The sequence below is a fragment of the Phoenix dactylifera genome, chromosome 6 (genome assembly GCF_009389715.1).
Source record: "Phoenix dactylifera cultivar Barhee BC4 chromosome 6, palm_55x_up_171113_PBpolish2nd_filt_p, whole genome shotgun sequence".
Classification (NCBI taxonomy): Eukaryota; Viridiplantae; Streptophyta; class Magnoliopsida; order Arecales; family Arecaceae; genus Phoenix; species Phoenix dactylifera.
In genome coordinates, this window is record NC_052397.1 from 14,153,924 (window position 1) to 14,175,412 (window position 21,489).

The 21,489-nt window shown below is 37.6% G+C and overlaps 2 protein-coding genes across 4 annotated transcripts; both read left to right on the top strand.

Moving 5' to 3' along the window:
• The first annotated feature begins 1,536 nt into the window (after positions 1-1,536).
• On the top strand, positions 1,537-15,720 carry LOC103705242 (LON peptidase N-terminal domain and RING finger protein 1). Of its 3 annotated transcripts, none has more exons than XM_039127507.1 (19): positions 1,537-1,778; positions 1,905-2,006; positions 4,410-4,492; positions 4,606-4,690; positions 4,808-4,894; positions 6,790-6,851; positions 7,001-7,194; positions 7,274-7,334; positions 7,480-7,657; positions 8,489-8,527; positions 8,612-8,673; positions 8,761-8,797; positions 10,193-10,242; positions 10,376-10,445; positions 13,561-13,636; positions 14,046-14,125; positions 14,198-14,266; positions 14,352-14,449; positions 15,420-15,720. In XM_039127507.1, exons 1-18 carry the CDS (start codon positions 1,707-1,709, stop codon positions 14,409-14,411), a joined length of 1,467 nt encoding a protein of 488 aa, XP_038983435.1. In that variant the 5' UTR covers positions 1,537-1,706; the 3' UTR covers positions 14,412-14,449; positions 15,420-15,720. The 3 variants fall into 3 exon arrangements, with proteins under 3 accessions (XP_038983435.1, XP_038983434.1, XP_038983433.1); XM_039127506.1 differs by lacking the exon at positions 15,420-15,720 and adding an exon at positions 15,079-15,293; XM_039127505.1 differs by lacking the exon at positions 15,420-15,720 and having other exon boundaries at positions 14,352-14,740.
• A 4,131-nt stretch (positions 15,721-19,851) lies between these two features.
• LOC103705326 (ethylene-responsive transcription factor ERN1-like) lies at positions 19,852-21,256 on the top strand. Its single transcript, XM_008788992.2, has one exon. It carries the CDS (start codon positions 20,054-20,056, stop codon positions 21,254-21,256), a length of 1,203 nt encoding a protein of 400 aa, XP_008787214.2. The 5' UTR covers positions 19,852-20,053.
• The last annotated feature ends 233 nt before the right edge of the window (positions 21,257-21,489 follow it).

Genomic DNA, 21,489 nt, shown 5'->3' on the forward strand with positions numbered 1-21,489 from the left:
ATGGATATAGATCCCCTCAAATTGGATATTGGGAACAAAGGTACATCATAATACTAGATATTGCTAGTTATTGAGTAGGTTGAAGGGGAGTACAGTTACTGACATTTTAAAAAGGCTTAAATTGCTATTTAGGTAGTTTAGCATGTCTAGGACAAAGCAAGCACACAATCTAGGAGGCAATTTTTGATGAGCAACCTAGCAGATGCTTGCTTAGCACCTATTTTCTGTAGTCTTCATCTAGAATATTAATCATGATACTAGATATTGCTAGTTATTGAGTAGTTTGAAGGGGAGTATAGTAATCATCATTTTCAAAGCCTTAGATTGCTATTTAGGTAGTTTAGCATGTCTAGGACAAAACAAGCACACACAATCTAGGAGGCAATTTTATGATGAGCAACCTAGCAGATGCTTGCTTAGCAACTATTTTCTATAGTCTTAATCTAGAATATTAATATTTAATCATGATACTAGATCTTGCTAGTTATTGAGTAGGTTGAAGGGGAGTACAGTTACTGACACCTTAAAAGGCTTAAATGGCTATTTATGTAGTTTAGCATGTCCAAGACAAAGCAAGCACACAGTCTAGGAGGCAATTTTAGCAGATGCCTTAGCACCTATTTTCTATAGTCTCCATCCAGAATATTAATCATGTTGCTGCCAAACTCAATTGACCCTCTTGGGACCATCAAAATGTTAGAACTAATATGTATATAAAAGGAAACATGGCCATACCCCAAATATTAGTAGGCTATCAAATCAACCATTAGAAATCAACTTTTCGTTAATTTGCTTTTGTATTTATGCAGTTTCCAAGAGCCATCTTGCCCAACTAAGCAAGGAATACGAAGCACTGCTTGTGTAGAAATAATATAGACATCCATCATAATATGATCCGCTCAAATTAGCTAGCCAATCTATATATCTGTCATAATTCCTTCTGCCCACCCATCCACCCCTACTACAATCTTCTAGAAGTTTGAACTTGGATAATGGGCAGTTATAGGTATCAATTCCACATCAATGTAAGCTTTAGATACCATGGTTAGAAACTTCTTCATTAGTAATTGTTGGAAGATGACCATAATCTAAGCAAAGCTACATCCAACCCACTCCTTCGATGGGCTTCAAGGGTAAAAGGAAGCAGAAGAGGGCAATGCTTGATCTATTTTACTTGATTTAACTTGTTATATAAGAGGTTGGATTACCTATTGAATAAAAGGGTTAGATTCGAATTTAAATCTTTGATTCGTTTAATAAATAAATTAAATTCAGATAGATAGATTTTTGATCTAATTTTAGATTCAATCCAATCTGACCCGTATCTATATTTGGTCTCATCCGTATCTGATACGACCCGAACCTGATGGCAGTTTGCCACTTTGGATATGCTTTTCCGTCTCTTTCTGCGGCTGTGGCCTTGTTCTTGTCTCACCCTCAACTGCCGCCATCCCCCTCCTGCTGCTGCAATTGAAAGAGTGACGCGGTAAACGGCGGTAAAAAATAATCAAACAAAGAGAGAATAAAAGGAGAGGCTTGGCTCGTGGGTCGTCGGGTGGCGGAGAAGCGAAGGACACGTCTCCCCGCTCCTGGCCGCGTGTTTACTGGGGACGGAGGGCCGACCACGCCACGACGCCATCCCCCTTCCCAATTCCAACTCTAACTTCATCTCAAATCTCTCCTCCTCCTCCTCCTCCTCATTTTCAATGGCGGAGTCCTCCAGGCGCCCTGCCGGCGAGCCCCGCGAGATTGAGGTGGAACTGGAGGAGTTCCGCTGGGTGAGAAATCCCGCTTTCCCTTCTCCGTGCTTCGTGTCTTTTCTCTCTGTTCTTCTACTTGTTTTTGGCTTCACTACTTGTTGGGATGGGAGGTGGTGATGTTGCGGATTGGTTGGAGGCATGCAGGTGGGGGAGGCGGCGATGGGGATTCCAGCGGATCGGTTCGCCCAGGTGTTTGATCTTATGCAGGTCGGGAACCGGGCCTTTCGGGAGAGGAGGTTCGAGGAGGTGAGCACTCTGGATGTGAAAATGTTCCGTTTTGATTTTGTTCCTTTTTTTACGCTTTCTTTCCCCCTTTTTCTATTGTGGGGAGAGGGAGGAGGATCAAATAAGCATGGAAAAAAAAAATGATTTCATGTCATGTGGTCTGGGCCAAGGTTGATTGAAACAAATAGTTCTACTATAGTAAGAAAATTTTGTCCTGAAAATTTCTGGAAATTTGCTAAAACTTTCAAAAGAGCATCTTTTTATATCACTACTATCCTTGAAATGAATTTCAAAAAGACAACTTGGAGCATTCGATAGCTTGAGTGAGGTATGTTAAGTGGTTGAAGAACAGAATAGATGAAGTTGTGTCTCCAACTTTGCATTGTGTTACTTGTACATGGAAGGAGCCATTTGAGAAGATGATAAATATTAGGGATTTCCTAGCTTTTAGCATGTAATTATCTTTGAGTGAACTTCGTAAAAGGGAGGTCCCTTGAGGGCTTGTTACTTGACCAATGTAAAAGATGGTTGGTGACATAGCTTTATTAGCAGCTTGTTGAATAGCCATGGTCTATACAAATTGCCAGGTTAGGAAAGTTATTTGGTTCTACTATCTTTCTTTTATGTTAAGACTTGTGAAAATGGCTCAGTATTTGTGTTGTGTTTTTAAATTGCACTATTATCAAGTAACTCTAGGTTAAGATGATGCCACATATGATCCTTAATAAAGGGCCCCTTTTTATGCTGTTATTTTGATTCTATTGGACCAGTAGATTGTGCTTCTTTAGCATGTTCCTCTCTTTGGTTTTGTTTTGTTCCATTTCTTTGGTAGGGCTTCTCAAATTTAAGACTTGGCATCAAGATACACCATATTGGTTCATATTGCCCCATACCAGGCATACCATACCACACCGGTACCAAACCGATACCTGGTAAGGGGCATACGGAGTGCCGGTACATCGGATAGACCCATAGTAACAATGTACCAACATCGTACCACTATGGCAAGGAATCCGGTATTGCGAACCTTGCTTGGCATCCTTTGGCTGTAGATCATTCTTGAACTTCAGTTCTTTACCGAAATTGACATGGGCATTTATTATGTCATGAAAGTGTACTATTAGGTGACCTTCATGGCATGAGAAAAGAAAGTTAAACTTTGGGTACCAATAAGCCTTCCGACTTAACCATTAGAATTAAATATGTCAATCAATCTCTTGAAACATTTTTCTTTTACTAATGTTGTTTGTCATACACCAAATATATTATGATATTTTCACCCTACGTTACATATATTTCATGCATATGCCTTTATAGAGGATAAAACTGGGTGTATTGATCTTTTGCTAGGTCATATATAGTTTAAGTGAAGCATATACTTGTTGGCTGGGTGAAAATTTTATATATTATTATATAATATATTATTGCCATATACTTGAATTTTTATATGAAGATTGATCATTATCTTAATTTTCTTTATACAGGCATGTAGGTGAAACTACTTGACTTGTCACAATATCCTAGGCAAAAAAGAGAAATGTTGTATTCATTTTCCTTCCTTTTCACATACATACAATCAAACAAAATGCAAATTTCAACTTTCTTTTCTTCTCTCTCTCTCTCTCTCTCTCTCTCTCTTCATACAACCAAACATAGCATAGCAGTAGCATAATCATAACTATCAAGCTTTGTGCCATCTATCCGTACTCATCTTAAGGCATTCTGCTTCACCATCTGCTCCAATTAAGGCTATATCAAATGTTAATTCAAGCTCTTCTAAAAGCTTTCTTATTTCATTTTGTAGGATGCACTTCTTTGCTTTTTTTTTTTTTTTTGAGAGAGAGAGATATAGAGAGAGACCAGCATACACTACAACTACCTAAGTCCCAATTTTTGGGGATGCATCACCTAGGAATCATACCCAGAACCTCTGGTTGCTAAGTAGAGGGTTCTGATCATTGGGATAAGCCTCACTTCACAGCTTTTGATTTCATGTCAAACCAGCCACCTTTTTTCAATCATTCTTCGAACAAAAATAGGTGATTTTGGAACATCACATAAGGATTTTTATGCTATATTTGAAGTGAAAAAATTGTCGTATAAATAACTAATATGCATTTTCCAAGTTACAACCAATTTTAAGCTAGATTTTTTTCCTGTAGTTTTGGTTTTTAAATATCTCTTTTTCATCCTTACATGTATAGGATTCAATTAATTTATTCTCATCTTAACACTTCAAGTGAACTAATGAATCTTTCATTTCTTTATTTAGTTTCCTCAAGTTTGATAAGCTTGCATTTCATGTTTGAATCTTAAGATTATATATTTTCTTGATGTTAGGTATTGTTCCATTCTGCAGATGATTGTTTTTCTCTTTGTTTGGTTTGCCATACTGATATTGCTATCATTTGAGATTCTATGCAGGCCATTGCTTCTTACTCGAGAGCTCAATTTCTAAAACCAGAAGATCCTGTCATTCTAAGTAATAGAAGTACTGCTTTCTGCAGGTGATTTTTTTTATCATTTTCAATAATTTATATTAAGTTCATTGTTTAACACCCATATTACCCTTTAGACTTATTTAAAGGTTTCTGCTGGTATATGTTTCATACTATAACAGGATTAGTCAACTTCTGAGAGAACGACCTGCAGTTGAATCTGAGAATCAACCATTATATGGGCTTGATCCTACAACACATGCTGAGGTATGCTTTCCTATTTACCATATAAATACTCAAAATGGAACCTGAGTACAGTGTAACAAGAAAATCCAGATTTTATCACCAGATTACCTGGCTGAATTTTTGAATTACCTTTTTCAGCTTGCATTGAAGGATGCTGAGAAAGTGATAAATATCTGGAGTAATTCACCTAAGTCATATTTTCTGAAGGCCAATGCTCTCATTCTGGTAATGGTTGTAGCCTTCCATGTTTCGCTAATATCTAGGATTATTGCAAATTTATGTCAATTACTAAATTTCTTTCTCCTGGTAGTTACTGCTGAACAAGTCCATGAGGAAGCACTAATTGCTAAACAAAACTTTTCCATGTTTCTTTACCTTTTAGTTGCACGACATTTAGTTTCATTTTTACTAGGTTAAAGCTGGGCACCTATGCTAGGTTCACTCTTCCCATCTTTTTTTTCCCTAATTTCTGTATTTTAGATGGTGCTGCTTACTGCTATCCCTCTTATGAGTTGCATGTCTTTGTTTAGAAAGTTCATGTTATCTTTCACCTCCTAGATAATGGAAAGATGCCTCTTCTTTTCCCTTTGTTTTATATACTTCTTATCTTTTCTTCAGCAGAGTTCACTATTGCCACTTTCAAAGTAAAAGAGGTTCCGATGCAAGATACTTGAACATATGAAGTCATAGAAAAACATGGAGTTGAGGTTGGGATGTATGGGTTGGAAATGGCTGTTTAGTTTTGACTATTGCATTGCAGTTGGCCGAGCCTTGAGCAAAAACTTTTTTCGGAACATTAACCTTTTATTTTGGGAATCACTTTTTCGGTTGAAACAACACTTTAAAGTTGACTAAAATTATGTGAAAAATGAACTATGAATGTCAAAAAAAAAAAGAAGTATTTGTGAAAAGACGGGATAAAGGTTACTGAATATCTCTATTTGGTCTTAACCACAGCTCAGTTGGTCGAGCCTTGAGCAAACTCTTCATTTAAAACATCAACCTTTCATTTCTGGGGATGAATGACTGCTGGGAACTGAGTATTATTATTTCAGATCTGACCTTTTATTTTCCTTGAACTCATTGGACTTTGTTGCAATTAACTCAGTTATTTGTTTTTATTTATACTTGCTGTTGGTGGTATTTCAATAATGCTCTAAAGATAGTCAGTGCTCTGATATTTCATACCAAACAAATTAAAATTAGAGTAACTGCCACTTGGTTTGGCATGATTAGCAAGCTGAGCAATCAGCTCCTCTCTTGCATGCTTCCTTATGATCAGCGATGCTGCTCATTCTTCTATTCAGAATATTGATTTATTACTTGGACCTATCATGGATATAGGAATGCTTTTGTGGTAGTGTTGTTCATATTGAAAGCAGTGTGACAACCTAGGTGATTTTTCAATAATTCTCTCTCTCTCTCTTTAAGATTATATGATGAATCTAATTCATACGTAAAATTTTATCTGCTTTTCTCTATTCATTTACACTTCGTCCAAGTTTAGGGAGCATTGGGAGGGTAGCTATCCACAAAAATGAGCTTATAGTTGATGTTAAATTGAGACTTGAGATCCAGCCTCATCACATTTCCTAACTCTGATGGATAATACCTTGTTCCACAATGTGGCCTTCTTTAAATGGGATAAGGCTTGTTAATTAAGTCCCACTCTAATGTGACAAGCAGGTTCGAGGTCTATTTCATTGCTATTGATTTTTCACAACTATGCACTACCTCCTTGGCCTGAGAGTAGATTAGTATTGTACTATGCTTTATACAAGATCTCTTTGTCAGTTTCGATGTTTTTGAATATAAACAGAAAAGAGAGGGTAGGCTCATTACATTAAAAAAAAAAGAATGAAAATGAGAAAGAGTTCTCTTGCTCATAATATGCATTCTCGAGAGTGCATGCTACCTAGTGGGAGCTAAAGGTTGATTAAAATAGAACAAGAAATTTATCTTTCCAATTTCTATCTTTTGGATCTATGTGCATAGGTTTGGATGATTTTTTGTATTTCCTTTACAAGATCAATCAACTTTTCTACCCATGGCATTTCCTATTTGCATCAGATCATTTTTCTCCTCCACTGTTTTTACAATATGTTCCTTGCTCTCTGCAGCTTGAGCGGTATGAGGAGGCACGCGAAACCCTTCTTGCAGGTCTTCAAGTTGATCCTCTTAGGTAGGACTTTTAGCTTACACATATTACTAATTATTTTTATTTCTCCTTTTAGTTATGTAATACAGCTGGTCATACTTTGCACACAACATATACAAAAAAAAAATTATAATGCTGGTCCACGACATCATGTGTGACTACCGTCTGTATAGCTATTTGCTCCAGACGTATCTTCGGGATTTGGATAATACTACAACTGCATCACTTAAAAAGGCCAGATGCTGGAAACCGCAGCTTACCGGTGACTTTGAATGCACGCTGTGTCTTAAGTTATTCTATGAACCAGTCACTACTCCTTGTGGGCATTCCTTTTGTCGCTCTTGCCTGTATCAATCTATGGACCATGGTGAGCTTAGAAATATTTCATTTCTTCTATGGAATAATTGTACAATCTTGTTCACCTCATATGCTAAAACAATTGACAGGCAATAAGTGCCCAATGTGCCGGACAGTTCTATTTATCGGTCCTAGAACATATCCTATTAGGTAAAGCATCTTTGTGCTACATAAACTTTTCCCTGTATGAATCTTTATTTATTACTTCATTTTTTGTTTTATAAAATTGTTGAAGGTCCATTGGCCACAGTGCCTTCTTGAGTCTGATTGCAGTATTATGTGCCTTTTGCTTCAGTGTGACATTGAACAGCATTATAGAGAAAAACTTTCCCAAGGAATATGCTGCGAGAAAGTCCGACCATGAAAGTTTGATTCACTTAGGTGCTGACATATTGCCTCTTTTTGTCATGGATGTTGTCCTTCCGTGTCAAAAATTGTCACTTAATATATTTGAACCTCGCTACAGACTCATGGTATGATGATTAGTTAAATGTTTATCTTTTCCAGCTGTTCATGATTATGTTGCATTAATAGCTATTCTTGCTTCTGGGTCATCAATACTTAATGCTTTTAACAGGGGCATGGGCTTGGATTTTTCCTTAGTAGGAAAATGTTAATGAGGAGGATAAGGACTAATATAACCTGGATGAGAGTTTTACGGACCTATTTATGAAATTTGTGTTTAAAATGAATGAAACTTTTGATATGAATTAGTAGAAATTTAATTCAGATTGTTGGTTCAATATTTGTTGGTTATTTGTTTGTGTTTCCTAGATTTAGTTTAACATATACTATTTTTCAGGCATCAGACTAATTTGTCTTCTTTCGGTTTATATCACAAGATTTTCCTTGAATATCATTTCCTTTCTATCTTCCCTACCAAATACAAATTCTTAAGCTTTTTTTTAATATAGAATTCTGAAACTATCAGGAAGATATCCTCAAAGTGCCTTGCTCTGTGTTAAGTTAAGCTATGGGTAAAGCATAATGCTCCAGTGGCTATGCTTTTAGGTAGTCTGTCTCGGAGGCTATATCTGAATATCCACAGATGTTTATTTACTTGAATTGAAGTGGTGCATGTTGATATTATGAAATGCATATAGATTGTAGCACATGGTAAGTTGGTAACCTGGATTTTAATAAGTAATATTGTAATTCAGGCTTAGTTTTATATAAGCTATTCTGTTTATCAAGTTCAATATTTTGCAAGATAAATCAGAAGTCTCCATGTGCCTCTCTTTATCTTTTATATAGTCTCTTGTGACATCTGCGTTAATCCTATTCTTATTCTTCATGTACAACAGGTGAGGAGGGTGATGGAAGGGAATCATCGGATGGGAATGGTCAGATAATGTCAATCCATCTCTAATTTATATATGAGAGGCTGGACTATTCACATTAATCCATATGCTGATTGAATTTTTCAGGTTGTTGTTGATCCTACGACAGGTTCTATTGCTGATTTTGCTTGTGAAGTGGAAATTCTTGAGTAAGTATTGGCCTCCCTTCCCTCCTCCTTTCTCTCTTGGCTTCCTGCAATGTCACACTTATATGATTTTATAAATATATAAATTAGGTGTGAGCCACTCCCAGATGGACGGTTTTATTTAGAGGTAAAACTCAAGTTTCTTCCTTGAATCTCTCACGTTTTGATGATTATGTTTGATTTATTATCGACACTATCATGTATTTTCACTTCTATATAATGTAAATGTATTCCTGGACATATTTTCTTGACATCCCATCTTGTAAAAGCATATCGGTTTATGGTTTGCTAGCCATGAATTATTGCAGCATCATAACTTTCACTTCACAACATTTGCTCTTCAAATTTTGATGCAACAGAGCTTCTGATTGGCTTCTTGTGTGCTTACAACTGACTAAAGTGGCCTTGCATGACCTCATGAATCTAATGTGAATCTTCATTCTTCACTGTAATCAATACACTTTAGCTACATGTTGCATCTTTGTTTCTGAACTATCACCAGAATCTTGTGCCTTTACCATCAGCTGATGTTGGAAGATTGTCAGACTCAAATTAGTTTCCCTTTCCCCCTCAATGTCTGATCTAAAAATCTTAAATCTGGTGAAAAGGTTTCTTGGAAACTAGTTCTGCATTTTTGAACAGAGATACATCAACGGAACCAAGCTTTGGACATGTCAGCTGGTATGCCATGTTGTTATCCTTCAGCTATAGATACCTTTTGCTATCTGTCCAGCCAAATTACCTGATGTCATTTTAGTTGTTCGATATCTTTTCTTTTCTTTTTCTTCCCTTTGGATGCAATAAGTTGTTCAATATCAGCAATATTTGCATCTGTAGACAGGCTGAGATATTAAGCATTTTCTATGGGCAGATTAAAACCTTTTTGTGTTTCATACTGCTTCTGAAATACCTTACAACATGCAAGGTCCCTTAGTTATTGATGAACATTCCTGACCTTTTATTAATTGTTTATTACTTGGTAGAGTTGCATGTTGTATTAATTTACATGAATTATAAACAGGTTTCCCTGGATGATCAATAAATATTGTTGCATATTATATTGGAACTAAGTTACACGAAACTAGATTAAATGTAGCAAGTTTCTTCTATTCTGTTTCCTTTTTGGGCCATCTTGACTTATGTAGTTATCTTGTATACATATAAGAGTATTAATCAATTTTTAAAATGATCCAACTAGGAATCAGAGCCCCACCTTTTGCTAAGAACTATGAGGTCCTCTAGCTGCCATCTTATGGAAACTGCCTTTCTAAAAAAAGTATATCCCTGCTTAAATATTCTAACATGATGTGCATTGCAATGGACCTACTATCATATGTATAATGGTTATCACAGTTGCATAAGGTCTCATCATTCTAGAATACTGGGAAGTGCTATATATAAATATTAAGTCAATAATTAAGTTCTCAATTGTCTATCTATCAGGTAACTCGGTCTTTGTATGCCTTTATATCGCGTGCATTAGTTTCACAGGGAAAAAAATATATTGTGTATTTGTATGTAGGTAGAAGGTCGTAGGCGGTTTCATATCTTACGAGCATGGGATCAAGATGGGTGAGTTTTTCTCTGTAGTCTATTAGCATTTGTTTACCTGTGGCAAGTTTCTAGATTAGCTGTTCTCTATAACATACCATATATTTGGGTGCATTCTTGGATGGGGATTTATGTTGTTTATGCATCCATGCAGGTATCGGGTGGCAGAAGTTGAATGGATTCAGGATATACTTCCTCCAGAAGGTTCTCAAGAAAAAGAGGAAGTGAGCATGATATTATCTTTTTCTTATTCAACCATTTTTTATTCTCATTTTGCAAATTTGCTTTTGTCGCATATAAGAATCATGAATTAGACACTTTCGTTACTTCTAGTTTATAAACATTATATTAAGATTGAAAGAAGGCCAGGCATCATGTGGTTTGGTGACAAACAATATGTAGTCTAATAATTTATGTATTCAGTGTTTTCCCTATCATATTCCTGTTTCGGAGATCCTTACGGTTGGTAGGTTCATAATACGCACTAAGTGTACTGGAGAGGGTCACACCGCAAGTGAAATTACATAAACACCTCTTATTGCTGTTTCCATATGACTTAAAAGCTAAAAGGGTCAATTTGGAATTTCTGCCAATTGTTAAAATCCATCCTTTTCTATGTGCTTGAGCTTCTTGGGTGCATCTAATTCTCCAACGTAATTATTAAAAGATTCCTCCCTGCTTTTAAATGCAGGGGATAAAGCCAAACAGTGTAATAATGTCACCTCTATTGCACATTTGATGACTCACGAGGAATAAGTGACACCAACAATGCCCTGTCAGTGCAAAACCAATGAATATCTAAACCAAGCACATGCAAAGAAACATAGTACAAACATATAAAATGCCTTAAAACCAGAAATCTTAGTTTTCATAGATTTCCTGTGATGCATCAAGTGGCGCAAAATGGACTTTTTTAATGGCAAAATACGAATTTTCAATCTAATCTATGGTTTAGAAGCATCCAACTTAGTGTATATCAGTGTACTACTATGTTGATATTGTCTATACTCTATATTTTATCCCCTTGATGCATCAGTAAAAGACCTCCAAAATATGTACAATTTATTTTTTGTTATATTAAATCATTGGTCATGATTGGTGATATCAATCTGCAATCCAGAATGGTTCAACATTGCTATTGCCTTGATTATATTTATGCTTCAGTCTTACTATTTATTGAGCAAGCACAAAATGAACGGTGAAAGCATAACTAGTGAACAAAAGTGTACTATGGACTATATAATTTGTAACTCCAATCCATTGATCTTTATCTAAATATATTAAAGCACATAGAGACCAAAATTCAGCTTATTTGGATGCTTTAAGACTATAGATCAAACTAAAACATGGTATTGTACCATTCAAATTGTCATTTCCTATCCATTTGATGCATGGGTAAAAGACCTAAACGACTATCTAAATCAACACACGTATGTGATCGATCTTCTGAAAATTTTCCGACTTTTCTAGAGAAAGAGAAAGCCATGAAAGATAGTCGTTTCCGCCCAAAGTGTCCTTACTTTCGAGGGCCAGTCTCCAAGGATTCAACTCGCATTTCACATGAGAGGGAGGGGGAGTCCGCTTGAGTCTTTAGCCTTACTATATTGACTCGAGAGTAAGGTAATGACGGAGCATAGATTCTACGGATGTCTCAGTTTCCCAATTAGCTTATGCCCTGTCATAGTAGGGACGCGTCGTCAGGACAAAGAAAGGCTGATGAAAAAAAAAAAAGTACATTGTCCTCCTCATTGCTGATTTTTCGAGTCAGGGGCAGGGCAGTACCACAATCAAGTGACAGCCGCTAATGGTTAGCTTGACCGATTTCCTTTCCTTGGCACTCGGATTGATGCAGGAATGAAATTAAGAAAAGACCTTTCTCCCGTGTGCCATGTGCCTTGAAGCTCCAGAGTCTATGATCCAGTCCATGCTATTTGCATGATGGAAAATAGTAGGAACTGGACGTCGGAAGAATCCATAGAGTAGTTAGCACAGGTGCCACGGAGAGATATGTTTTTATATCTCGCATTGAAAATCCTCCTTTATTTTAACCAGAGAAAGCGGCGCTTTTGTGTAACATGCTATGGTCTCAACGCCCTTACGAGGTAGTGATGAGTTTCACGCGCTCTAAGCCCGGCCCGCGCGCAGTTAGGAGGATTGGCTGCAATCTGAGTGGTACCACCCATCCTACGACAATTTTTCTGAATAGGTCGAACTATTGGAAGCAAATGAAAAAGGAACGCCGAGTGGGATCAAAGAAACTAGCGGATTGATCACTAAATAGAACCAATAGTTATTCGACCTATCTTTTACTTTCCGAACGGGGTATACCCACGACAAAGTAAATCAGGGAAAGAAAATGAGCGCACCTTCGCACTTCGGCCTAAAATGTCCCCTCAACAACCAACCATAGCTCTCTATAATTCTTCACTTTCTACTCGTACAGGAAGGAGTCTTTTTCTATCTGGACGTTTTTTTTTTCAAAAAATAATGCCTCAACTTGATAAATTCACATATTTTACACAATTATTCTGGTCATGCCTTATCCTCTTTACTTTTTATATTCCTATATGCAATGATGGAGATGGAGTACTTGGAATCAGCAGAGTTCTCAAACTACGGAACCAACTGCTTTCGCACCGAAGGAACAAGATCGGGAGCAACGATCCTAAGACTTTGGAAGATATCTCGAGAAAAGGTTTTCGCACCAGTGTTTCCTATATGTACTCCAGTTTATTCGAAGTATCTCAATGGTGTAAGACCGTCGACTATTTGGGAAAAAGGAGGAAAATCACTTTGATCTCTCCTCAGCTCACTAATCTTGTTCTGATCAAGGACTTTCAACCGCTTATTCGCTCTGCACACGAACGAGACTAAATGGAGATTCTATAGAAAAGCTAGTACCTCGTTAGCATTGCAACAACACGAAGAGATAAACTGAACAAATCTCACCCACGAAAGATGAACCTTTGTTTCGGAGAAATAAGTGGCTCACGAGGAATGGAAAGAAACATTCTCTATTTAGCTCAACCTGTGAACTAAATAAAATCCAACTTCAAACAGTTAATGGTTATGCATGGAAGACAGATTTGTACTTTATCTTACAGGTGACATGACATACTAACCATGACTTGATGTTGGTTTGTCAGCTTGGTGATAGATTATTATCTCACTCACAGTTGCAATTTACATGATCACTAGTTTATGGAACTTCCAGGATCACTCAAACAATGTCATAACATTGCATGCTTTTTATGACTATATCATTTTCCTGATACCAAACTATTTCAATTAAGAAAAATACATCATATTGATGAGTGTTTTGTGTTGAATTCTCAACAGTTGCAGCAACTGGCTAGTGGAGCAGCATCACAGGCTAGAATGTGGATCAGGCATGCAAGAAATACTGCACGAAATGGTGCGTAATCGCATATGCGTTTGTTAGGATACAAGATGCACATGTTGTTGTGCTGTGAAGTCCTGGAATCTGCTTCAGCTACAAACGATCAGATTCACACACACACACACACAAACTCACTCTCATATTTGTTTGGAAGTAAAGCCTTGATTCATTCTATTAACTACCTGACAATGTGCAAAAATTTAGACCACAGGATCAACAACGAACCAAACGGCAGCGGTCTAAAGTTGCATGGGTTAAAGTTCATTTCCAATTAAAGACCTTTTTCTGGTTCAGTGACTCATAAATGTCCGACCTTGCATGCTAGTTTTATGTGGTTCCTTCTTTATTGGTATTCTGTTATGTAATTGTGCTGAAAAATAAGCTTGTCTGTGCACCATAAGTTACAACCATGAATTATATCCAGGAAGGAGGTCAAGGCAAATGGAGCATCGTGAAGCTGAAGGCATGCCTGGACCACAGGATCCAGAGCGATTTAGTTTCTGGGTATTTCTTGTAACCCTGCTTTGGTGTATGTTATATAATTGTGCCATATGTTTGACTCTCATATCTGGGCAGCTTGTTAACTTGTTAAACTTAAGGCCATCAGCAAGGTTGGAACTATTGCGTTTGAGAGACACTCGAGAGGTGTGGTTTAAGGATATATTCCTGCTCATGTCACTGTCTGTCAATGTATGATGACTTATCTTCTTGTTTACTTGATCATCTGCAGAGGATATCACGTGGGCTCACCTTTCTGAGAGCTGCAGAAGAAGGCTGTCAAGTCCAATAACAAAATGTTCAGCTAACTGTAGTATTTCATGATCACAGGTTCATATATAAATGCTTAAGCTTGTTTTTTTGTTATTCATTTTTTTCTTTCTTCTAAAATCTGAAGAACATGTCTGTCAAGTTCAAATACAAGGATATGGCTGCGTTAGTTTTGGCACTGTACAATCATACATATGCTTAAGCTCATTCTTTTAATTTTTTTGATGTATATATTCTCTAATTCCATTCAATCTCAGAATGATAGAAGTTTTGGTTGGATGCTGTCATTCCATGTAACCGTATGGAATACAGAATCTCATGATGTCTATATAAGTACTTGTAGCAATATTGAATATGGAATCTATGATGTCTATATGAGTACTTTATTTTATTGCTATACGTGTTTCAATCATAGTACCAGGCTGGCAAGAAGTAATATAAAAAACTTTTTCATGTCCTTGTGCTTGTAATCTCGCTACTGAACTAATAATAATTTCTCGTCTTGTTATCATTTGCATACTACCAAGTTGGAAGCTTCTAAAAAGATGAGTCTTATGGTTAATAAATTCAGATAACAATACCTTAACAGGTAAAAAGCAAAAATTTGTATGTCACTTGGGATTTCGCAGAAAAAATTATAGTTAGTTTTGCTATCTGTAACCTGCTAAGCCCTTTTTCCCTTTTTTCAGGAATGGAATTAGAATGCTCTTGGCCCCTTCCATGCTGGCATGCCTGCGCATTCTCTTGGTTTAGTAGTTGAAAAATTTTTGTAACTTTTCTCAAATTTTGTGCAAACAGAATTTAAAACTTGTGCAGTCCCAATCAAAAATTGGTCTAAACTTTTAAGCATGTGTTGTTTGCAGATTTATGCAATTGACCTTCAAAACTTATGCATCCTCTATTATAGAACTCTGTCAGCATGGAAGGGGCAAGTATCCTAGCAGTGAAAAAGTCATTCTTGGAAAAAATAAAATGTATAAAGTAGCAAATAAAAACTTGACTATATTTTTTTTTGCACTTCTTCATGCAGATGGATGCAAGAGATAGGACAGATGATTAGGCGAAAACAAGATTTTTTTTTTTAATCTTTTGTTGAGAATTGCTCTGGGACTGTCACTTTCTAATTTGCATCAGAACCTCTCCTTGGTGCAAGTGCTGAGGAGTGAGGAGAGAGGTGCTAACCTGCTGACTGAAGCACCTATTGATAAGAACAAAAGAATAACGAGTCCATAATGAGGGAGGAGTATTTTTCTATAATTAGGATTTATTGGAGGCATAATGCCTTTAATCACCCAACTGTTATGTGAGAATAGAGGGAAGAAATATATTTATAGGCCAAGGCTCAAGTGGACTCATCGATGTTTGGCGCAGTATGTTGATGGGTATGCTAAGCCTTCTAGAAGGCATGATTTTGTGGGAAAATATACTGATAAGAGGCATAATTTTTGAGTCAGCAAGGGCTTATGACTTTATCGTTTTAGATGTGTGGATCTTAAGAAGGCTACTTGGTGCTCTAGTGGCTCCTTTAACCATTATTTGGGAAGTGATATTTACAGCAGGATATAGGGAAGTCATTGGAAGGTTTATTCTGTTACAATATTAATTGAAGATTTATGGAATGGTGAAGTGGAAGTCAACCATGTTGGAGACATTGAATGCAGACAAGAGAGTAAAATCTTTCAAACGAATATTTTGATGGGAGATTAAACCTATATAAGGCACATGTTTTTATGTAAACTGTTGTATGCTTTATATTATAAGAAGGTTATTTCTAAGGAGTGATACATGATCATGAAAAGATTCAAGAGAAGATAGTGTTGAAGAATTAGCATAGCTTATGTAAGGTTATTATCCATGTCATAGCACAATGTAGCTAGCCCTAGTCCACTTATTTGGTCTTTGCCACATTCCGACATGGGCATGCAAAAAGAAGAGTTAAAGACCCTTTTTTCAGCGATAATAGCGCCCATGAATTCATGTGTTGTATTATTTTGGGCAAAAGAGTTCGAAGATGCCCTAGATTGGCATGCACATAGGTGGCTCCTACAGGGCAGGAGACCTTTTGATTTTGTCGAACATGTCTCGCTGGTTTGTAAGACTACAACACAGTTGTGAATACTAATTTCAGTGAGGTTATGGGAGATCAGATGGTTCAGTGTATCCATGAATTCAACCATTTCAATGAAGGCATAGTTCTCAGAGCTTGCCAAGTGGAGACACCACCTAAAGCAACCTTTCCACTTCCCAGCAGTTTCTCCACTTCCAAGCCTGCTGAAGTGGATATGCTGGTCTTGAAGGGGTCAAAAAAAAAGGATGTAGCTTGTCATCAATCAAACACCTACTTTGCCATATGTCTTTCTTCTATCATACTGATTGCCATCTCTCCTTCCCACCTCCACCTAACTATTTGACTTTGGATGAAAAAAAGAGAACTTTTTATATTTTTGATACATTTGACTATTTGTCCTAATGAAAATGAACTATCCTCGGTCTCCATGTGGAGGCAGGCTTGTTGGCTATATTTAATTTGCAGGTGTCCAGAACATTCCTTGGTTATTCTCAGGTTTTTTATGGCTGAAATATTTGACCCTGTTCCTTGGATAATGAAATTGCCAATCATCTTGCACATCATTTTCATCGATTACTTTTGTATTACAGATTCAGCTCTATTTTTGAGCTGCTATTTCTTTTGATCGTCATGCGGCCGGTGCAGATTGTTATTGTGTTAGAAGGCACAGAAGCTAATATTTATTTTAAAATATTTATGTTTTAAATTGTTTCTTTTCTATCCTAATCCAAAAGCTCTACTTTTTTTTTTTTACAGTATGCCTATTTTCTGAGTTTAAACTTCATAATAAACCATTCAACTTTTTCTTTGGCTTTGGTTGGTATAAGGGGAAAAGACTTAGCTTTACGGCCTTTCAGAGGTACTTGGACAACTTTAATGGTGCCAAATGGAGGTCTTATGCGAAGATGCTCTTCTTGTTTGCTCCTTTTGGTCCCAATGGTTAAGCTAGGCATTGATAATAGCATCACTCACAAGTCACAATGCATCTCCCTCCCATCTCTTCATACATACAAAGATCTATATTCTCCTTTTAATATTTCTCTTTTGATTGAAGTCTGATCAAAACAATATAATCTTTCTTTTATATTGATTCCCAACTGTTGCTTCTCTTGGCATCTCTCTCTCTCTCTCTCTCTCTCTCTCTCTCTCTCACTCTCACTCTCACTTTTAAAACACTAGCAACTAGGCACTATTTCTTTAATAAATCTCTCCTAGGGGTTTGGCATTTTCGAGAAGGGAATAGCCACAAACAGACACAAAAAAAGGCAAGCCTCGTCGGCTTTACCACTGGCCTCTTTTTTGTTTTTGGACCACCACATGGTCCCTACTCCCACAGCCATTTCTACTTCTCCTCTGTGCCTTATAAACTATAATCTACTCTTCTATTCCTTATAAATTAAGTATAAACTGCTTAACCGAGGTATTGTGCCCCACAAAACCCTATCATATTAATATCATCACCATTTTTTGTTTGGAAAGATGGATCCTCAATTCATGAAGATTATCATAAATTCCTAATTACCATTGTCTGAAAGTGCCAACTAGGGTGCAATTATGTAGGTTAGTCTGGATCTTGCTCGAACCAACCCAGCATGACTTGGTTTTAGGTCCTGCTTGCATTCCTTGGTTTTTCTTTTTTTGATGTGGTTTTGCTTGCAGTGTAGCTCAAGGGTGATGAATGGTCCTCATGTACTTATAACTAGCTCTTCTGCTCTTGTTGTGCATACATTTGCGACTGAAATAATAGAAAATAAAAGGGGGAAAAAGTCTAATGTCAGTTCATTTCAACTTAGGCCTAAATTTAAGGCTGAGCCTGGATTGTTCCATAAATTTGGGTCTAACCAAGATGGCTTGGTTTTTTAAGATTCCTTTGGCTAGGTAAATTTCGGATCCGGTTGCATCATCATGTCTGAAGAATATAGATCAGCAGTACCAGGTTAGGATATAGTTGTTTGATGGGTTTGGGTCCATCTCATGCATCAGAGTTCTCAAACAATGACATAATCTGTAATTTTGTATCTGTACGTTAATTTATGCTGTTTCCCAATTGCTGCAGCTGCATGCAATCTTGTTTCTCCAATCTCTTTCACCTGGGAATAAACACTGATCAGATGAGTCCAGGAAAATGCTGTTCCTCTTCATCATCAGACAGCTTGCCTTTGTGGTCGAGTCTTAGAAGAGGATGTGTGTAGAATATTAGATTGTGTTTAGTCACCATGTTGTTATCTTTTAGCTCTAGTGGATTATCCAAGGAACATGGTGAGACTCTGAAGAAACCATTGTTTCTATCACTCTTCAACAATGACAATAGCAAACTGATCAACTCAATGTAAATCCATCTGATCGCCGCCTTGGCCGAGTTTTTCTCTCCCGACCTCAAAACGATAGTCATCTGCAAGAGAAACACAGAATTATTCCTGTCTAATATAACTAGCTCTACCCATCCACAACTCATTTCTATCTAGTACAAGTGCAAAAACAAATTTCTCTGATTTATGTTATTATTTATTTTTGTGAATTTTTGATATTTAATATTTTACTGACAGTTTGATGCCAATAAAAAAGGTGTGATTCATGTTTTTTTTTTTTTTGAAGAAAATTGTGCAGAAGATTTGTAATAATACTTTATTTCCACCACTAACATGGTCGCAAGTTTGGCTTTTTCTGAGCATTTCAACAAAAGGCAAAGATGGGAATTTGGAAGGAAAAAAATATATAGAGAATTTGCTAAAAATTCTAAACGAACGCGGGTTATTAAAACTTTTCCTTGATTTTGTAAAATTTTCAAAGCATGGAAGGAATCAATTATAAGTAATAGCGAAAACACCATTATTGTAGCAATCTTAGTATTTGATTGGTAACTCCCAAATGATTCTTTTAGTTGTGAATAAGTCATGAATAAATTCCAAGCTTTGTGAATTGTTGGATGATTCTTGTTTCATTCAATTACATTAGATTAATTTAGAGTAGACTCACCCTAAGGAAAATCTAGAACAATTTGGGAAATATTTTTTTACTATCATTTTAATAAATTTACTCTGGAAATCTATCAGTTTTTCATTATCAACCAAACATGCCAAAAGTACTTTCTCAAGTATTCTTTTTCTAGAAATCTACTGTGCAGAAATCATATTTCTAAAAGAAAAAATAATTTTCGCAACCCAAACAAACCCAAAAATTTATTCACCACAAATGATATGCATGCGAGACAACTACATTGCCTTAGGACAAAAGCAGGCTAAGCACTAATATAGATCATGAGGCCGATAAGACGGAACAACTTGTCGACATGACGACCGGGGCAAACCCGCCCATTCAAAACCAAATAAATAAAGAGGCACCACGCAACAAGACTCTCTCTCTCCCTCCCTCCCCCTCTCTTTCAGCCAAAAACCCAAGGAAACAACAGAGATGGGACCAAGCAGCAAAGTCTTCGTTGCTCCATTTCTTTCATTTGTCCATATATCACCGTCAACCGTTCATATATACTACTACAAATGCACTTTGTGGTGCAATGACCTGAACATAGCATCATCCCCCAATAGGTTCTTGGTGATGCAAGTGAAGGAATTCAAGCAGGTAGATGAGAGTAGAAGATGGTGAGGAAGAGAAGAGGCCTTGTAGCGGTAGAGGCCAAGACCAGCAGCTGGGATGAGGCTGCGATGGAAGCGGCTGCCTCTGGGGGTGCTCGCCGTCCCCAGAAGCGCTTTGTTGGGGTACGACAGCGGCCTTCAGGACGGTGGGTGGCGGAGATCAAGGACACAGTCCAGAAGATAAGGGTGTGGCTTGGTACGTTCGACACGGCCGAGGATGCCGCTCGGGCCTACGATGAGGCTGCCTGCCTGCTTCGGGGGGCCAGCACTCGTACCAACTTCTGGCCATGCTCTCCGGTGTTGCACCGCTTGCCGCCGGCCCTGCCATCCAAGGTTTACGGCCTCCTCCTCGCGAGGCTCAAAGCCAGTAATTCTCTTGCTGCTGACGGTGCTACTGTTCCATTGCCTGAAAACCAGCAGCTACCACAGCAGCAGCAGCAGCAGCAGGAGCAGTGTGGCGATGAAGGACTAGATGACATCGATGACTTCCAATTCGCCGACTTCTTGGATGATCCAAACGTATCAGATTCTATTCTTACAAATGATACCAGGTTTCATGATGATGTATGCAAGAGTGTGCAATCTAATTGCACCAGGGAGGAAGAGCAAGGGGGGAGGGAATTGGACCAGAATATAGTGATGGTGGGTCAAGTTGGTACCGAGGTAGAAGGTGAGGAGGGTGGGGTAGGAGAGGAGGGAGGAATGGGAGATTTGGAAGCTATGGATTTCCGATTCGTGGATTCCTTGGAGGGGTCTTCTTGCCTCTACTCGCCATTTGAGGTTGTGGAGGAGATCATGGAGCCAATCGAACAGGTGAGTGGCGCCGGAGATGAGAAGTGGATGTTTGCATCCCCAATGAAGAGGATGAAATATGAGAGGAGGATCTCTGCGTCTCTCTATGCTATCAGTGGTATATCGGAGTGCTTGAATCTTAGGCTTCGAGGCAGTAAGGAAGAAGGAAGAGGAGTTGATGACTCCACCAGCCTTGGCTTTGCATGTGAGGAACATAAAGGAGATGAGGCAAAGAAGGTAGGGGAAGGTCTTGGAGAATTCACAACACCAGGCCAGTTAGCATCTTCATCCTCTACTTCGAGTAATGATAGTTATAAACTGTATCACCTCAGCAGTTCAGGATCAAAGGTCCACTCATCCCCTCATGACGGATATTTGGAGACCCAAGTCAAGTATGATTTCATATATTGTTAAGCATGTCTTTAGGGAGGTTATAGAGCTGCAGACTGGATAGCTTTCTACATGACAAATCGATCATACTGGCTTAGAGACCTGGGAAACTGCTTTTGCCCTATCGGAAAATTTTTGTAACTTTTTTGTCGCTGATGCAAGTGGATGTATTTATTCAAGAATTTTGTAAACAAACCGACCCAACTAAAAAAAAGTTTATCTATACTAATTTTGCAAATCTCTTCGAGTATGGCTCA

What these genes read in the sequence shown, in the direction of transcription:
- LOC103705326 (XM_008788992.2), top strand. Translation starts at nt 20,054, where the DNA reads ATGGTGAGGAAGAGAAGAGGCCTTGTAGCGGTAGAGGCCAAGACCAGC.
- LOC103705242 (XM_039127507.1), top strand. Translation starts at nt 1,707, where the DNA reads ATGGCGGAGTCCTCCAGGCGCCCTGCCGGCGAGCCCCGCGAGATTGAG. An exon ending in AGGCCAATGCTCTCATTCTG is followed by an intron (nt 4,895 to 6,789) that starts GTAATGGTTGTA and finishes TGCTCTCTGCAG; the next exon opens with CTTGAGCGGTATGAGGAGGC. An exon ending in AACCTCGCTACAGACTCATG is followed by an intron (nt 7,658 to 8,488) that starts GTATGATGATTA and finishes CATGTACAACAG; the next exon opens with GTGAGGAGGGTGATGGAAGG.